Genomic DNA, 18,262 nt, shown 5'->3' on the forward strand with positions numbered 1-18,262 from the left:
GAGAAAGAAAAATGAAGCACTTTTAAGGTTGATGGATATAAAAAACAAACCCTGAATAGCTTTGGGAATATATGTTTTAAGTTTTTTTTTTTTTAAACATCTTTATTGGAGTATAATTGCTTTACAATGGTGTGTTACTTTCTACTGTATAACAAAGTGAATCAGCTATACGCATACGTATATCCCCATATCCCCTCCCTCCTGCGTCTCCCTCTCACCCTCCTTATCCCACCCCTCTAGGTGGTAGCAAAGCACCGAGCTGATCTCCCTGTGCTACACGGCTGCTTCCCACTAGCTATCTGTTTTACATTTGGTAGTGTATATATATCAATGTTATTCTCTTACTTCATCCCAGCTTACTCTTCCCTCTCCCTGTGTCCTCAAGCCCATTCTCTACGTCTGTGTCTTTATTCCTGTCCTGCCCCTAGGTTCATCAGGACCATTTTTTTTTTTTTAAGATTCCATATATATGTGTTAGCATACGGTATTTGCTTTTCTCTTCCTAACTTACTTCACTCTGTATGACAGACTCTAGGTCCATCCACCTCACTACAAATAACTCAATTTTGTTTCTTTTTATGGCTGAGTAATATTCCATTGTATATATGTGCCACATCTTCTTTAACCATTCATCTGTTGATGGACACTTAGGTTGCTTCCATGTCCTGGCTATTGTAAACAGTGCTGCAGTGAACATTGTGGTACATGACTCTTTTTGAATTATGGTTTTCTCAGGGTATATGCCCAGTAGTGGGATTGGTGGGACATATGGTAGTTCTATTTTCAATTTTTTAAGGCACCTCCATACTGTTCTCCACAGTGGCTGTATCAATATACATTCCCACCAACAGTGCAAGAGGGTTCCCTTTTCTCCACACCCTCTCCAGCATTTATTGTTTGTAGATTTTTTGATGATGGCCATTCTGACCGGTGTGAGGTATTACCTCATTGTAGTTTTGATTTGCATTTCTCTAATGATTAGTGATGTTGAGCACCTTTTCATGTGTTTGTTGGCAATCTGTATATCTTCTTTGGAGAAATGTCTATTTAGGTCTTCTGCCCATTTTTGGATTGGGTTGTTTTTTTGATATTGAGCTGCAAGAGCTGCTTGTATATTTTGGAGATAATTCCTTTGTCAGCTGCTTCATTTGCAAATACTTTCTCCCATTCTGAGGGTTGTCTTTTCATCTTTTTTATGGCTTCCTTTGCTGTGCAAAAGCTTTTAAGTTTCATTAGGTCTGATTTGTTTATTTTTGTTTTTATTTCCATTTCTTTAGGAGGTGGGTCAAAAAGGATCTTCTGTGATTTATGTCATAGAGTGTTCTGACTATGTTTTCCTCTAAGAGTTTTATAGTGTCTGGCCTACATTTAGGTCTTTAATCCATTTTGAGTTTATTTTTGTGTATGGTGTTAGGGAGTGTTCCAATTTCGTTCTTTTACATGTAGCTGTCCAGTTTTCCCAGCACCACTTATTGAAGAGGCTGTCTTTTCTCCAATGTATATTCTTGCCTCCTTTATATAAAAATAAGGTGACCATATGTGCATGGGTTTATCGCTGGGCTTTTTATCCTGTTCCACTGATCTATATTTCTGTTTTTGTGCCAGGACCATACTGTCTTGATTACTGTAGCTTTGTAGTATACTCTGAAGTCCAGGAGCCTGATTCCTCCAGCTCCGTTTTTCTTTCTCAAGATTGCTTTGGCTATTCGGGGTCCTTTGTGTTTCCATGCAAATTGTGAAAATTTTTGTTCTAGTTCTGTGGAAAATTCCATTGGTAGTTTGATAGGGATTGCACTGAATCTGTAGATTGCTTTGGGTAGTATAGTCATTTTCACAATGTTGATTCTTCCAATCCAAGAACATGATATATCTCTCCATCTGTCTGTATCATCTTTAATTTCTTTCATCAGTGTCTAATAGTTTTCTGCATACAGGTCTTTTGTCTCCTTAGGTGGGTTTATTCCTAGGTATTTTATTTATTTTTAAGCTTTGATTATGATTCAGCTTTGCGGTTTTCCCAGATTTCCAAAAGGCTTTAACTTCTTGGTAAGAGAACTGAAGTAGGAGAAAGAGGATAGAGAAGCTGGGTACAACACCAAACTCCCTTAGTATCCAGCAGCTGGATGTGGCTGTAGTGCAGAACTTTGAAAATTCTATATGCAAATCATGGAATAAAGAATTGTTCCTTTGATTAAGATGGTTAGGAGGACAACAGGGGGAAAAGAAAAACAAGGTATTTCAGATACCTCAGAACTACATTGCAAGGACAGAATCATATAAAACATATGGACTATCCTTAACTAGCAAGAATGAAATAGAAATGATAAATATATCACCATCATCAATCACTGAAATTGATGATGATTCACTGCTTCCCTGAGACCAGGGAGAAAATGTTGTACTTTCCCATAGTTAGCTGTCTTACCTAGTGATGCGTAGGAACCTGGATTCAGGGCACCTGCACCTAACCGCCCACTTCGTACAGACTGCCCAGCAGCATGATGTGCCTTGGCACCAGCAGCAGCATTCACATCAATATCACTTCGTGAACGCTGTAGGCTTCCTGGAAGGGAACTGGCTTTGCTGCTGCCTGCTGATACTATGAAAAACAAAGCAAAGGTAACCTATTATTTCAGTCACTGCAAACGGCACAAAAATTATATAAACTTGAAATCACCATGAGATTAATCCATGATGACAAATGGTCAAAAAGGAAGTAGTGGCCAAATGGATACTAGAAAGTACTTTAGCATATTTTAAAATCAGAATGCCTCAGTTTCAATGCTGTCATAAATAATTCTTCTTGGACAATTTTCTCAATATTTCTCTGCCTCATTTTCTCCTTTCATAAAATGGGAAAAATAACTATACTTTGTAAAGTTCATAGGACTGTTTTATAGATGAAAGGATGATGTTTATGATTGATTCATGAAAATGAAGCACTGTTACAAGATAAATAGATGACAGCGGGGCTATTTTTTAACTATAAGAATAATACAAGTAGAACTAGCCTGGGAATAGAATAATTCAGAAAATAATGCAGGTTCTGCCACTCTTAGGTAATGCCAATTAAGTCATTAAATTTCTGGTCTTTAGTTTTTCAGTTTTAATGAGGAGTTTTATAAACTCTGAGTTATGACCCATTAATAGGCTGTGAAATCAACTAAGTGGGTCATGACAGCACTTTAAGGAAATGAAACACAGTAGAAAAGAGAATGCATCACAGGTAAGGTTAAGTAGGCTTCCTGGAACTTTGGATTATACTATATATGTATACTTATATACAATATACTACACAGCATATGTATATTGTATGTATATAATTATATACACTATATTGTATCTATGACATGTAGTATATGTATATGGTATACAAACACAGGTACAGTATATAAGTGTGGTATTTACTATGTAAAATGATTTTCTCACTGTGGGTCATATTAAAACAGTTTAAAAGCTACTGCTTTAAACTGCTTAGCTTTAAAACTGTTCTAATGTGCTTTTAAAACTTTTAAAGTGTAACTCTGTGTTTTAAACTTTTCAACTCTTGATGTGACCCAGAGTGAGAATATCTTTTTACATAGTAACTTTTAATTTATTTATAAATCACTTTTACTCTATTAAGTAAAATATGCTATGACTCTTAGTTAAAAAGGCAATTTACCTCTTCCAGCAACAGTTGATGGGTTTGCTGTAGACCATTTGGAAGAAAAAGGGCGGCTGCAAGGTAAAAAGAAATACTTTTAGTAAGACGACATAATTTATCACTCCTCTGACAAAAATTAATGAAATAACATTGAGTTTTCCGAAGAGTTGAGAAGTATTTCTGATTTCAACTTTCCTTTTACAAATCACTTTAGAACAGTTGTTGTCATATATCAGTGGTATCTAAGTTAGCTGTGAAGCAAAAATGAAATAACTAGCATTGAATAAAGACTGTAAGCTCTACAGAAACAGGGACCAGGTTGCTGTTGTTCACTCTGGTCCTCAGCACACACTACCACAGGGAACTCAATAATAGCACTCTCCAACACTTCTATTCTGAGAAATTTTACTTAGAGAAAGGTAGTATTATTGCTAGTACACAGGGAATTCAGTGTAACCAAGGCCTGTCTCACCGAAGTCATATGGTTGTGGCCATTGGTAACTCGTGCAGTTACCCTGTAGGTATAACACGGTCAATAGCAGTTCTATTAAGTATTACTGCATGGGGCAACAGAAACAAAGCTAAGGACTACTGCTAAGGATAACATGTATGATTAGAAAGGAAAACACCTAGAATCAATTCAAAGAATCCACTGCCTCCTTTAATATCTTTTTTGATTATTTATCTTTAATTACTATGGTACTCTGAGGCCCATAAATAAATATCTAAGTATGTGAGAGAGTCTGGAAAGTATATCTATGTATGTATGTATGTATGTATCTATCTGCCACGCTGTGTGGCTTGTGGGAGTTTTAGTTCCCTGACCGGGGATTGAACCCAGGCCCTCGGCAGTGAGAGCATGGAGTCCTGACCACCGGCCCGCCAGGGAATTCCCTGTCTACAAATTTTAAAGGTAAGGGGAAGAGAGGTTAATGACAGAGTGTTGAAAAACATTCTTTAAGTTATTATTATCAAATGGTAAATTTGGTAGTTGGTTATTAAACCCAGTATTATATTATTTTTATAACTGTCCCCTAAAATTGTTACTCTAATAGGTTGAGGCAGACCACTTCAAGTCCACAGATTTTAAAGTTGTTTGTTTATGTTTAAAGATGTTCTACTAGAGTAAGAAAATATCTTGTTTAGATCCTTGCTATTCAAAGTCTGGTCCACAGACAAAAAGCATGACATCACCCAGGAGTATGTAAAAAATGCAAAATCTCAGGTCCCATCCCAGATTTACTGAATCAGCTTCTGCATTTTAACATGATCTTCAGGTGATTCATATACACTTTAAAGTTTGAGTAGTAAATCAAAGTAAAGGGCAAAGAAGCAACAAACCTCATTTGAGGTGAAGGATTTATCACAAATTTAAAGAGAAGTTTAAATAGGTAATTATTCCTACAAGAATTGTTTTTTAAAATCAAATCATATCTGCTTTTACTCCGAAAACATGTAAGTCACTGAACTTTTATTTAGTACAGTACTCACAAGACCCTGTGAGTGCTTCCTTGAATTTTGTGCCCTAGGTGCCTCCCAGTCCCAGTTCTGTACCAGAGAGCTGCAAAGGCAAACAGCAATCATTGTGGGGTTAAAGTCCTAAAGAGACAGGAATTACAGGGAGGTAAACTGACATTCTGTGAGCTGCTCTTCCCTGGGGAAATCTTCAGATAGTTGTGGCCACTGCTAGGTATCTTAGCAGTCTCGTAGGGCTACAGAAACAGAAAATAGGGGTAAGCCAAGGAAGCAAGGGTTTGAGGTAGCCAACATAATGATGAGTGGAGTTACAGAGAAGTGAGTCAGATACTAGATAATTTTGCCCCCTTGAGGGATGTGCTGAAATCTTAAACCGTGCAAGAGGTGAGGAAAGAAAGCAGTGGAGTTTTTACCAGTTACACTGCTGTGTAAGAGTTCTGAAGATGACTTCTGAATCTCCATTACAGTTCTTCCACTACAGTGCCCTAGAAATGGGCTACTTACTATATTGACTATTTTCCAGGTATTAAGAAAAGTATACAAATTAATGCTTTCCAATCTTTTTCACAGACACGAACATATTCAAACAAAATTTGAATCCCTATACTCTTTACCTAACGAGAAGTTATACAAGTATGTAATCCAACCCCTGAGAAAACAGGCCAAAGAAAATAAGCACATTCAGTCATCATCTTTCAAAAAGGCTTCAAGTGAAAGCAATCAGATATTCAACCATCCAACATAAGGAACTTTGTGGAGCTGGAGAGACAAAGAAATCAGTAATTATCATTTATATGACCTTACTTGAGACTTTCTTGTGAGCTAGATGAGGACCTGTCTGATTGTGGAAGAGATGCTACACTGCCAGAACTCTTTAAGTAAGTTTGAAGACTCTTCTGATAAGATGGCTCAAGGGAATTATACAGTGTTTCAGCTTCACCAGGAAAGTGGTTTCTAAGACCCATGTAAGTCCTGTAAAACAAATGAACAAACAACAAAAAGTAATAACTTTGCATTATTAGACATTAACCGTAAAATGTGTACGTTCAAGAAGAACAAAGGTTTTTAAGCCCATAGGTTTTTTTTTTTTAGTTTTTAAATTTATTTTTGGCTGCGTTGGGTCTTCGTTGCTGCACGCAGGCTTTCTCTAGTTGCGGCAAGCGGGAGCTACTCTTCGTTGTGGTGCACAGGCTTCTCCTCGCAGTGGCTTCTCTTGTTGCAGAGCATGGGCTCTAGGCGCGTGGGCTTCAGTAGTTGTGGCTTGTGGGCTCTAGAGCTCAGGCTCAGTAGTTGTGGCACACGGGCTTAGTTGCTCCTCAGCAATGTGGGATCTTCCTGGACCAGGGATCGAACCTGTGTCCCCTGCGTTGGCAGGTGGATTCTTAACCACTGTGCCACCAGGGAAGTCCCCCATAGGTTTTTAATACACCCACAATGTGCCAAGTAGAATACTTTCTATATTTAACAAGTTTTGGTAGAAAGACGGCAAGCTTTTGAGAAAAGGAGATCTCAGTTCAAAAGCTGGCTGTAATCCTTAGGGTCTGTGTGGCCTTGGGTAAACTCCCAAATCTCCAAACTTCAGTTGCCAATATAAGGAGACAACACCTTTGTGGGATCATTTTAAGGATTAGAAAATAACATACACCTACTGCCCTAAACAGTATCAGGTACATGTTAAATGTTCAATAAATTAGTTATTTTTATTCACAGCAAAAGTGAGTATGTTATGATGGAACGGGAATACTGTTGAATGTACAAATGACAATGCTAAGTGAACTGTTAAGACACCCAGTACAGATTTAATGGAGACAAATCAACCTCCATTTTACTAAAGAGCTAATCAAATAGAATACTTGGGACATTTGAATGATATTTTCATTCTCCCAATATAATTCCTGTCAAAGAAAAGACCAAAGTATGTTTAAACTGTCAAAAACTACATTATAGACTTACTTTCTTGCCTCCACTCTGGCCTCTGCATCAGCATCATGAATTCCCTTCTTAATAGTTTCAACCAAGACGGCTGCATGTCTATAAAATAAAACACCTTTAGATTCATATGTAAAACTATGTATTTCACCATAAATGATACTGCCTATACATTATGCATCAATCACAAAGGGGCAAGGGAGATAAAAACATAATTAGTACACAATAATAAATCTAAGATTGCAAGATTTCCTAATAACCCATCCCATACATTTCACTCATGTATGGTTTCCTTCTGACAAGTCAAACATTATAAACCTGGACATAATTATTTTCAGATGGAGTCCAGACATATAGCACTCAAATCTCCAATTTTTTATGAATTAAAAAAAACCTTTTGTGTGGTTCCTCACTAATCTACCAATGTATAAAATTATTTGCTAATAGTACAATCAGTTATAATCTAACCAAACTGAATAGCAGCTGCCACAAAAGAACTTAAAGAAAATTTGGAATTATGTCATGCCTGCAGTAAACAACAAATTCTATGTTTTAGAAATGGGTTATGAATAGATTTAATGATTTCCATGAGAATGGAAAATCAGCAACGTGTTCAACATAAATGCATGTATATCCCAAGCTTCAAACTTGAAATTAATGAGAAATACAGCCATGCAAATAGCCACTGACCAACATTTTCCTCTTGTTCATCTTAGAGCTTCATTAGATGCTGCCCAGTGTATACTTGACCAATGACAACTGACAACTGGTGTGGAAAAACTTTCCAACAAATCTCTCTCACCTTTTTTTTTAATGGCCGCGCAGCAAGGCTTGCAGGATCTTAGTTCCCTGACCAGGGATCGAACCCGGGCACTGGCAGTGAAAGCGCCAAGTCCTAACCACTGGACCACCAGAAAATTCCTCTTTCACTTTTTTAATCTCTTTCCTCTGAAAGGAAGTGCCTTTCTTCTATCTTAAATAATTCATTACTTGGTTAACTGCACCTCAGGAAACCTATCTCACGTGACTAGAAATACATTTTAAAATATTTGCCCAATTTAACCTGGAATACCTTATATAACCCATTTACTAAGAGACCCTCACTCACCCCACAAAGAAGAAAATCATAGCTGTAATGAATAAGAGGAGCACCACAGCTTTAAGGGAAAATCAGTGCTAATAACTTTTAAAGCAAAATGAGAAATAATGCAAAACCAGTCACATCAATTTCTAAAGAACCGGTGACAATGGGGAGGGGAGGGTGGTGGGACAGGAATAGTCAATGCATACCTTTCCAATGAATGAGTCTGCCACTCCTGCAACAACAAATCTAAAAATTCAAATGAACGCCTGAAAAATAAAAGTTAATTATAACTAAATGTCATAACATTATATTGTTATATTAATTTATAACTAAATGTTAACACTTTCTTCTATAATATTCCACTTTGCCCCCTAAATTAAAGCATAAGACATGTTTTTAGATATCTTTACTGTCAAATAATTAATTAATTTAAAAAATAAATTTCTTTATTTATTTAGTTTTGGCTGCATTGGGTCTTCGTTGCTGGGTGCGGTCTTTCTCTAGTTGTGGCAAGTGGGGGCTACTCTTCGTTGCAGTGCACGGGCTTCTCATTGCAGTGTCTTCTCTTGTTGTGGAGCACAGGCTCTAGGCACGCAGGCTTCCAGAGTTGTGGCTCACGGGCTCAGTAGCTGTGGCTCACGGGTTCTAGAGTGCAGGTTCAGTAGTTGTGGTGCACGGGCTTAGTTGCTCCGTGGCATGTGGGATCTTCCTGGACCAGGGCTCGAACCCATGTCCCCTGCATTGGCAGGCAGATTCTTAACCACTGTGCCACCAGGGAAGTCCCACTTAACTTATTTAAGGCTCCAACTATTCCTATGCTTAATAGTTCAAAAAGACCTTAAGGGTTCCCCATAATTTTAACTTAAAATGTTTGTCAAATATACAATTTAACTTAATTTAAAAGATATTTACCAAACACCTACTGCGTACTATAAACTGAAGACATACAATGGTGACCAAGAAAGCTGGGATGGATCTTCCATTTCTACATTTGTTCCCTTAAATATATATGCAAATGATTCTTAATCAAGTATTTGGTGTTTTCTCCTTAGGCTTCTGGTTCTTAACTTCTTCAACTGTCTCGTTCTTGAGCTTTTGTTCTTTCTTGGCATCTGACGACACAGCTCTGCCCTGTTTTTCTTCCTTTATTAACACTTTCCCTCCACCTACCCTTACATAGGTGCCCACCTGGTTGGTGCTGATCTCAGCCCACTTCCCTTTTATTATCTTTTCTTGGGCAGTATCACCTGTACCCTTAGCTCTATCAGCTGTACTTCTCACACCTAGTCCTTTATCTCCAGCACTGGTTCTTCAATTCAGCCATTAAGTCAGAGTGTCAACCAGCTCACAGACATCTCTACACAGGCAGTGAATGTCAACTCAAACACTACATATTGATACAGAACAACAAATTTAATTCTTACCCTCTCAATTCTACTCTTCGAGCCCATATGATACAGATTAGAAAAAAGAGAAACATGGAGGTTAAATTAATTTGCCCAAAGGATAGAGCACGGCCTTAAACCCTGGCATTCTGACTCTAGAGATCACAGTCTGAAGCACTTGACATCACCTTCCTCATCCATATCCAATTATCAAGACTCATTTCTATATCTGAAATCTCCTGAATTTATTGAATAAAACCTCCTTCAATCAATTATCATAAATACAGCTCTAGTTCGGACCCTGCCTCTCTTACATGAGCTGTAAGAAGTCCTACTTAATTAAACCAATGCTTCTCATTGTCCCTTTTTCTTTTTTTTTTTTTCCGGTACGCAGGCCTCTCACTGTGTGGCCTCTCCCGTTGCGGAGTACAGGCTCCAGACGCGCAGGCTCAGCGGCCATGGCTCACGGTCCTAGCCGCTCGGCGGCATGTGGGATCTTCCCAGACCGGGGCATGAACCCGTGTCCCCAGCATCGGCAGGCGGGCTCTCAACCACTGCGCCACCAGGGAAGCCCTCATTGTCCCTTTTTAATTGCTGTTCATAGCTGAAATAAAAACTAGGATGGATGACATTACCTCCTCACCAAAAACTGCTAATGGAACAATATCAAAATTTCTCTTCCTGATATTCAAAGCCTTCTATACTTTGACTTCAACCTATCCCCTTCTTCCCCTCAGTCAGCCTCTTTTCCTACTGAATCCTCCCATTTATCATGTGTTCTGGCCTCAGTGGTCTGTCCGATGGCTCTGCAGCACACAGCATAGCTTTCCATCTCTGTGTACATTATACCCCACTCTCTTCCCTTACAGGTATTGAATTGCTCCCCATTTTCAAGGTAATTTTCTGATGCATTTCCTGACTTCCTCTTCTCTGTCACATTCCTATTTCTCCAATTACCATTTTCTTCAGTGTAAGACAGAGACTGGTAAACCTTTTCTGTAAAGGGCCAGATAGTAAATATTTTAGGCAGTAAATATTCTAAACTTTGAGAAGCACATACATAGTCTCTATTTTATATATTTTTCTTCCCCCCTTTTTAACTACCCTTCAAAAACGTAAAAAACAGTCTTAGCTTGTGGGCCATAGAAAACTAGACTGTTGGACAGATTCGACCAGTGGGCTGTTGTTTGCCGACCCCTGACATAAGAGAGAGGTAATTAAACAACTGTCCCAAAACTCCGAATCACTTACAGGTAATAATGATGTCTTATTTTTCCTAACATTCAAAGTACTTAAATAAACATATTTATCAAACAAAAAAGGGGAAAGAGTTCTTTACAATTTTCTTAAATATCCAGTGCACAAATCTTGTTTTTGCTGTCTTTATTATTCGTGGAGATAGTGATGATATTAAAGATTGTAGAAACCATAAGGAGAGAGAGAGATACTGACAGACTGACGTGTTATGGCTGCATACTCTGTGCCAAACACTATGTTCAATTCTACCACTGTGTTTCTCATTTAACCCTCACAACTCCATGGGGTCCACATTATTAGCCCCACTAACATACGAAAACACTGAGGTTCAGGGCCGTTAAAATAACTGCCTGCGGTAGGACAATCAGTCACAGTTGTAGGACTCTAGGTAAGGGCTGACTCTAGACTCCATACTCTCTGAAAACCAAACAACTAGTGGCCCAAATAAACCAAACCTTAATAGGATAAAACTGAGAAATGTGCATAGCCATAATAAGCACTTCGTTCCTTTTTCCCTTATATAACATAAAAATTATGTTAAATTTTATGTTAAATTTATGTTAAATGATTAAAAAATTTTAATAAGGTTTCTAGAAGGCAAGAAATTGATGACAACTAATTTTTGCACCCAACTAAGAACTAAACATAATGCAATATCCAATATAAAGCTATAGTAAGTTTTTTCAAAACTTACCTCCTTACAGGAACTGATTTTGATGTGCAATTGCTTGTTATTAAAGGTATAAGTCTGGGTACATGAGTATGCTGAAAAAGATATTTTAGAAGAGGTTGAGAAATACTGTGTACTTTACATAATCTCTTCTTTTATTTGCCTTGCATTCAAGTATTTAGCTATATTAGAACAGAACAAAAATACCATAAAATCAGATTTTGAAAGAAATTAAGACCAGTCAAAAAGTTTCCCCCAATTAAAGTAATAGTAATGATATAGTTTCACAAGGGCAGATGTGATTGTAATATTAAATAATAAAGACAAGTTAACTGTATAACTACAGAGAACTGTTAGGACAGTGTACTTTGAGGGGATGGAGCACTAAGAGGGACCAGGCATGTACTGGTCTTATTTTCTGACGTACTGCTACTGCTGGAGAAGACAGTAACTGCTGTGTCATCAAAGCAGGTTATCAGAGTGAATCTACATAACTACTGTGAATGTACTTTGAAATGGTGATTTTAATTGAACTTTCATCCTGGCTGAACCACAGCTCTCTAGAATTCAGGTAAAGGTCAGTATATACAATCTTCTGGTTTCTATTAGTAATTCTTATGATGTTCTTTAGTGAAGCAAACACTAAAAAGTTCATAATTGACACAAGAATAAAATAGTAACCTAAGCATACGTATTTGATGTTTTAAATCTCCTATTTTTCTTCTGAGCTAATGGTACAGGTTGGGTTCTCTAGGAGGCAGGCTCTGAGATGGAGTTTAGCATTCAGGATATTAAGAAGTGCTCTTGGGATCAACACCAGTGGAAGTGAGGAGAAGAAAGCAGGAGTGAGCAGAAGAAGAAATCAATCTGTGATATGGCCCAAGGACATCTTTGCCCAAAGCCGAAGCTTTGGGAAGCTCTGGAGCTAAAATGGTCCTTCAGAGTAGTCTCAAATTGGTCTAAGATAGCCACAGCACTATACTTCCACATCAATCAGTTATTAGATATGGGCCATAACCAGGAAGGGGCAAGACCTTGGGAAAAGCAGCTCTCTGCAAGCTGAGGCAATCCTTGAAGAGGCTGGCAGCTGAAGACTGTCTGCCCACATTGTTTCCAGTCTTGGGGAAACAAGCCTTTCAGTGAAGGAGAACGTGAATGGCACATCAGTGTGTGCCACAACTAACTCAACCAAAATTAGACGGAAAACTTTTTTCAGTTCCTACAGAGGGAAACCACCCACAGACCTGAAGCTGTTCAAATGAGGATAATGCAACACAGTGCTGACCTGAATATTATTCAACTGTTACATTCAGCGTGGAAGGGCTCTGTGGACCCGGCTCCCTTAGAGCATCCAGAAGAACCCATCCTCAAACATTACTGTGGCGTTAAAGCCCAAGGAGACTCCCTAGCCACAACATACTATATAGGAGGTCTCATCTACCTTCTTCCTCCTCTCTCATAACCTCCTCAAAACCCTACTGCTGACTGATTAACCCACATCCAACACAGTGGCAGCGATGGGGCAAAAGACTAACCTAACTATTGCTACACCACATTCGGGGGAGCTATACCAAAGGAAAACAAAAAGTGACCCTCACAATTACAGATGACGCATTCACCCAAACACCAAGTCAGAACCTGGGAAACAAAATATAGAAAACAGGAAATAATGTAAAACAACAACAACATAACACCCGATTTGTATTTTCAGTGAGATCATAAGATAGTAAGTAGAATTTAAAGGAATTTTTCCTGAGAACATATACAGCTGTAAGACAGAAAACAAAAAAATATTTAGGAAATGATAAATGACAAACAGAAGCAATAAATAAATGATCCATGAAAACTAACATAAATTTAAGGAAACTTCATTTTAGTCAGAAATCTGGCTCCACTATGTAAAGAAAGCACTAATGAAAGATGATCTACTCCAAGGGCTGCCGTGAGGGAACTCCTGACACAGAGACTCTTCTATAAAGCCTCCTAAGGTGGTGTTTTGTTTTAAATTAAAAAATCAAATGATATCTAACTTATTATAGAAACAATAAAAAGTTAAGAAAACAATTGAGTGAAAAGGACATAATTCTGAGGGAAAAGAAATGTGAACCTAAAGTCCAATTTTTGAGTTCTTGTATAAGGGCAAAGAAAAGTCATTTTGAAATATACAAAGATAAATATATATGAAAATTGAGAACACACTAAAATCAAACAAAAATTTTAAATGGGAAGAGTTTCCTAATAAAGCTTGGGCAGGAATAAAGGCAGCCAAAAAAAAAAAAAAAGCAATTAATTTCAATTGCTGAAAATGAAAATGTCTTTGGCTCAATTTAATTTAATGGTTAAGGGGAAAAAAATGACATGAATAAGATAAAATATATACTTTTTAAAAGGCTGGGGAAGTAAAACAGAGGTTTTATTCCTGACACTGACAATGAGTAAGAAACTTCTAAGAAAATAATGAAACAGGTAAGGAGCAAATACAATGAACATAAAACAGAAAAGACAGGAAAGAAAAAATACTATTTCAAGATGGTAGTAGTCAAAAACTTTCACCCATAAAGTACATGAAGCAAGAATTGTTAGGAAAATAAAGTTGATAAAAACTAGAATCAGAATTTGCCAGATAAAGCAGTTTTTTAAAAAATGAGACCATGAAGAATTTGAACAATAAACAAACTAGATTTAGTAATGAATAAAGTACCCTATAAATGAATTTCATACTTTGCAAATACTAAAAGACTATTTAATTTATGATGTATTAGGATACTAACAAAATTCAGGTTATTCAATGAAGAAGAAATTGTATTATCAGAATATCATGAGATTACAAGATGATAAGAACAACAAAAGAACCATCTGCAAATGCAAACAATATCCTTATGTAATTCAAAGAGAAAGTTGAAATGGAAATTACAAATGATTGAGAATTATAAAATAAAGAGAATGTGATAAATCTAAATCACTGGATGCTGCTAATGCCAAACTCAGAAGAAAACATTATAATAAGAAAGTGTTATAATATTAAACAACAAAAACTATGACAAATTATCTAAGGATATACCACAAAAATCTAGGGGAAAAAAAAGAGGTAAGCCACAGCAAGTCAAAGAAAGGAATTAAGAAACACAAATGTAGAAACTAAAGAGCTAGAAAAAATTAAAGAACCTCATTGGTACCAATAAAACAAACTTGAAGCTTATAAAAAATCCATAACAATACCTCTAGCAAGTGTTTTTTTTTTAAAAGAACATATAATAATATAATAAGAAAAAAATGGCAATATAACCACAGTGGAAGAAACTTTTTTTTAAATTAACAGTATACAACCTCATGCCAAAGAGTCTTAAAATCTATATGAAATAGATATTCTGAGAAAACACAAATAACCAAGAATACTTCAAAAAGAGATGCAAGAACGCCCAGTCTAAACCACTAGAAATGTTATTGGATAACTTTGAGTCAGCAAACCCTAATAACAAAATATGTTAAACAACAGAAAAATTACAGAAAATTCTACAAAAGACTCATATTAAGTAAATACCAAAATCTTAATTAGCCAACTGCATCTAGCAGCATCATATGGTACAATGATCAAGCAGAATTTAGCTCATGAATGTACAATGGATAAATGAAAAGAGACAACCATTTCTAAAGATATTAAAGGGATATATGACAAGATTCCACATCTATTGCTGACCAAAATTTAGCAAAATAGAAATAGGAGGAAATTCTCATAACCTAATGTAAAGTATCGAGAAAGTTATCCCAGACATCATATTTAAAGCACTCCCATTAAACACAGGGATAAAACAAAGATTTCAATAATTTCCACTATTTTTGAACACTGTTATGAAGGTGCCAGATTTAGTGAAGCTTACAAAAATATTAAAACAGAAAGAAATGAACATTTCCATAGATAGATTCATAGATTTCTTCATAGGCACTGGATTTAATTGCTGAAAAAAACCTTCTGGTACAGCAGTATTAGAAAAAAACATCACTTAACAGGAGAGGACAAACTGATCACAGAAACTGAAAAGGCATTTAAAAAACAGACCCATATATTTAGGGAAATTTACTACATGAAAACAGTGGTATTTTAAGAAAAGACTGAACTGTAATTCACTACGTGCCACTGGGTCAAATGGCTTTGTATTTGGGGGAAAATGAAGTTAGATACCTGTATTTCGCACAGAAATAAAACTGAGTTAGACCTAAACCTAAGAAACAAAATCATGAAAGTTTTAAACAATTGAATATTTTTATAATTGAGAAATGGGGAAGGTTGTTTTAACTATAACAAAAACCACAAAAGGAGCATTGTCTCAAAGCAAAAAAATTTCAAAGTTCTATATATAACAAACGATAACTTAAACAATATTTGAAGAATTGACAAACTGGTAGAAAATATTTGCAACACAGAATTAATTTACAATCATCCTTCAGTGTCCACAGGCGTGGTTCCAAAATCTGTGGATGCTCAAGTCCCTTATATAAAATGGTGCAGTATTTGCATAAAACCTACACACACCCTCCTGTATACTTTAAGTCATCTCTAGATTACTTATTATAGTTAATACAATGTAAATGATAAGTAAATAGTTGTAATTACTGTAAATGTTCTATAAATAGATGCCAGCAGGAGGCAAATTCAAGTTTTGCTTTTTGGAACTCTCTGGGATTTTTTTCCCCCCAAATATTTTTGATCTGAGGTTGGTTGAACCCACAGATGCAGAACCCATGGATAAGGAGGGCTGACTGTTCTTAAAACATATAAAAAAGGCCTTAGAAACAAGTGAGGAAAAAAATGCACAAAGTATAAACTGGCAATCCAAAGAAAAACTATTAAAGGAAAAAAAATACCTAATGTCTCTAATAATGCAAGAAATGCAGAGTAGAATATGAAATAATATTTCAATTATTAAATTTTTAAAACCTTTAAGATACTAATAATGCTCAATGTTGGTAAAGGGTGGAGAGAAAGAACTTCATAAACCTCAGGGAGAAGAATGGTGAGGACAATTTAATATTATGTTCTTTAATAGAGAACTGATTTAGACATTAAAAAGAATTATATGTATGGACAAGGGGAGCTGCCCAAGTACATGAAGTTTAAAAAGCAAGTGTAAAAAAACATTATTTTTACATATATGTAAAATATAAATGCTACATTTACATTTTGTAGTAAATACAGTTTGTATAGGCAAGAACAGAAGTTTGGAAAAGTACATACTGAATGGCTAGTGTGGTTATTTGCAGAAGAGCAGAATTCAAGTGTGGAAGATTTATTCTTTTTAACTCTGTTCTTTTGGGCACCTTCAAGATGTGGATGATGAGAAATATTAAGAATTTGTCTGTCATCTTTTACCACTGCCTGTAACTTTTTTATTGTTTTACATTTGCCTGCTACCACCTATAACATGGTTATACACACACACACACACACACACACACACTCACACACGTACATGCATATTATGTCTATTATATTCTGTATGCAAGCATGTTTACTTTGTAATCCTCTGTACTATTTAAATGTTCAATAATAACTGTGTATTACTTTTATTATCAGAAAAATAATTCAAATGTAATTTTCCTTTGGGGTTTAAAAAAATACTAATGATTTATTTAAGTACACTGAGAGAGAGACATACAGACAGAGAGGTGGACAAACACACAGAGAAAAAGATAGAAAAAAGAGAAGAAAAGAAAAGAAAAGAAAGGAAAAGAAAAGAACCTACCCGAATTATGAATCTGATTGCTGCACATCCAGAAGTTGCCATGACTTTTGCACTATTGGGGACGAGATTAAAAAGTGTAGGTACAATGGCTTCAGCGCCATGATCAAACTTGTTTCCCAAAACTGTTGAAAGATGGCTATAAAGACAGAAAAATGTTTTTTAAAAAAATAGTTTAACATTAAATATAGGTAGGACCATACAATTTTAAAATATTCTTTTACTGAATTAACAAAATTTTTATTTTAACCAGTTCCAATGGCAGAAAAACAAAAGAGAGAAAGGCAAGTGCAGATATTACCTATTTCCTTCTTTTCCCCGTCCTTTTACTGTCTAGTGCAAAGTTGAAATTTGGCATTTTAACCATCTCTTTGCAATGGAGAAGTCATCTGATCTCAGAATTTAACCATTAACATGACATGTAAAACACTCAGCTCTGACTGTCCTGAGCTTTAGTCTTTAACCATCGGATATTTCCATTCTGATGCCCCAATATCAATCTTAAATTCAACATATTTTACAAATAAGTAAAATCTTTCCCAAATCAGTACTCCTCTATTTCTTTCTTTTTTTTCTTTTAATTTTATTTTTGGCTGTGTTGGGTCTTCATTGCTGCATGCGGGCTTTCTCTAGTTGTGGTGAGTGGGAGCTACTCTTCATTGCATGTGTGGGCTTCTCATTGTGGTGGCTTCTTTTGTTGTGGAGCATGGGCTCTAGGCGCATGGGCTTCAGCAGTTGTGGCGTGCAGGCTCAGTAGTTGTGGCTCACGGGCTCTAGAGCACAGGCTCAGTAGTTGTGGTGCATGGGCTTAGCTGCTCTGTGGCATGTGGGATCTACCCGGACCAGTGATCAAACCCATGTCCCCTGAATTCACAGGCGGATTTTTAACCACTGCACCACTAGGGAAGTCCAGTATTTCTCTATTTCTATTAATGAGAAATATTAATATTTCGGTCACAAATACTCCGACATCTTTGGTGTAGGATTTCAGAATTCTTGATTGAAAACAGAACTCTACCATACATTGATTAGTTGGGTGACTCTAAGGACATCTGTCTTCTCTTTCCAAATTTGTAG

General features: G+C 36.4%; 1 protein-coding gene across 9 annotated transcripts in view; it reads right to left on the reverse strand.

The window, feature by feature from the left end:
* CLASP2 (cytoplasmic linker associated protein 2) overlaps positions 1-18,262 on the reverse strand; it is a 177,705-nt gene that overhangs the window by 82,009 nt on the left and 77,434 nt on the right. For all 9 annotated transcript variants that reach the window (XM_029241792.1, XM_029241789.1, XM_029241791.1 and 6 more), the window contains 7 exons: positions 17,189-17,324; positions 11,472-11,542; positions 8,342-8,401; positions 7,076-7,153; positions 5,927-6,094; positions 3,665-3,720; positions 2,426-2,599 (listed from right to left, as the gene is read on the reverse strand). In XM_029241792.1, the coding sequence (XP_029097625.1) occupies positions 2,426-2,599; positions 3,665-3,720; positions 5,927-6,094; positions 7,076-7,153; positions 8,342-8,401; positions 11,472-11,542; positions 17,189-17,324 (743 nt within the window). The remainder of the gene's footprint in view (positions 1-2,425; positions 2,600-3,664; positions 3,721-5,926; positions 6,095-7,075; positions 7,154-8,341; positions 8,402-11,471; positions 11,543-17,188; positions 17,325-18,262) is intronic.

The sequence above is a fragment of the Monodon monoceros genome, unplaced genomic scaffold (genome assembly GCF_005190385.1).
Source record: "Monodon monoceros isolate NGI ecotype Baffin Bay Population unplaced genomic scaffold, NGI_Narwhal_1 Super_Scaffold_3, whole genome shotgun sequence".
In the NCBI taxonomy this organism is placed as follows: Eukaryota; Metazoa; Chordata; class Mammalia; order Artiodactyla; family Monodontidae; genus Monodon; species Monodon monoceros.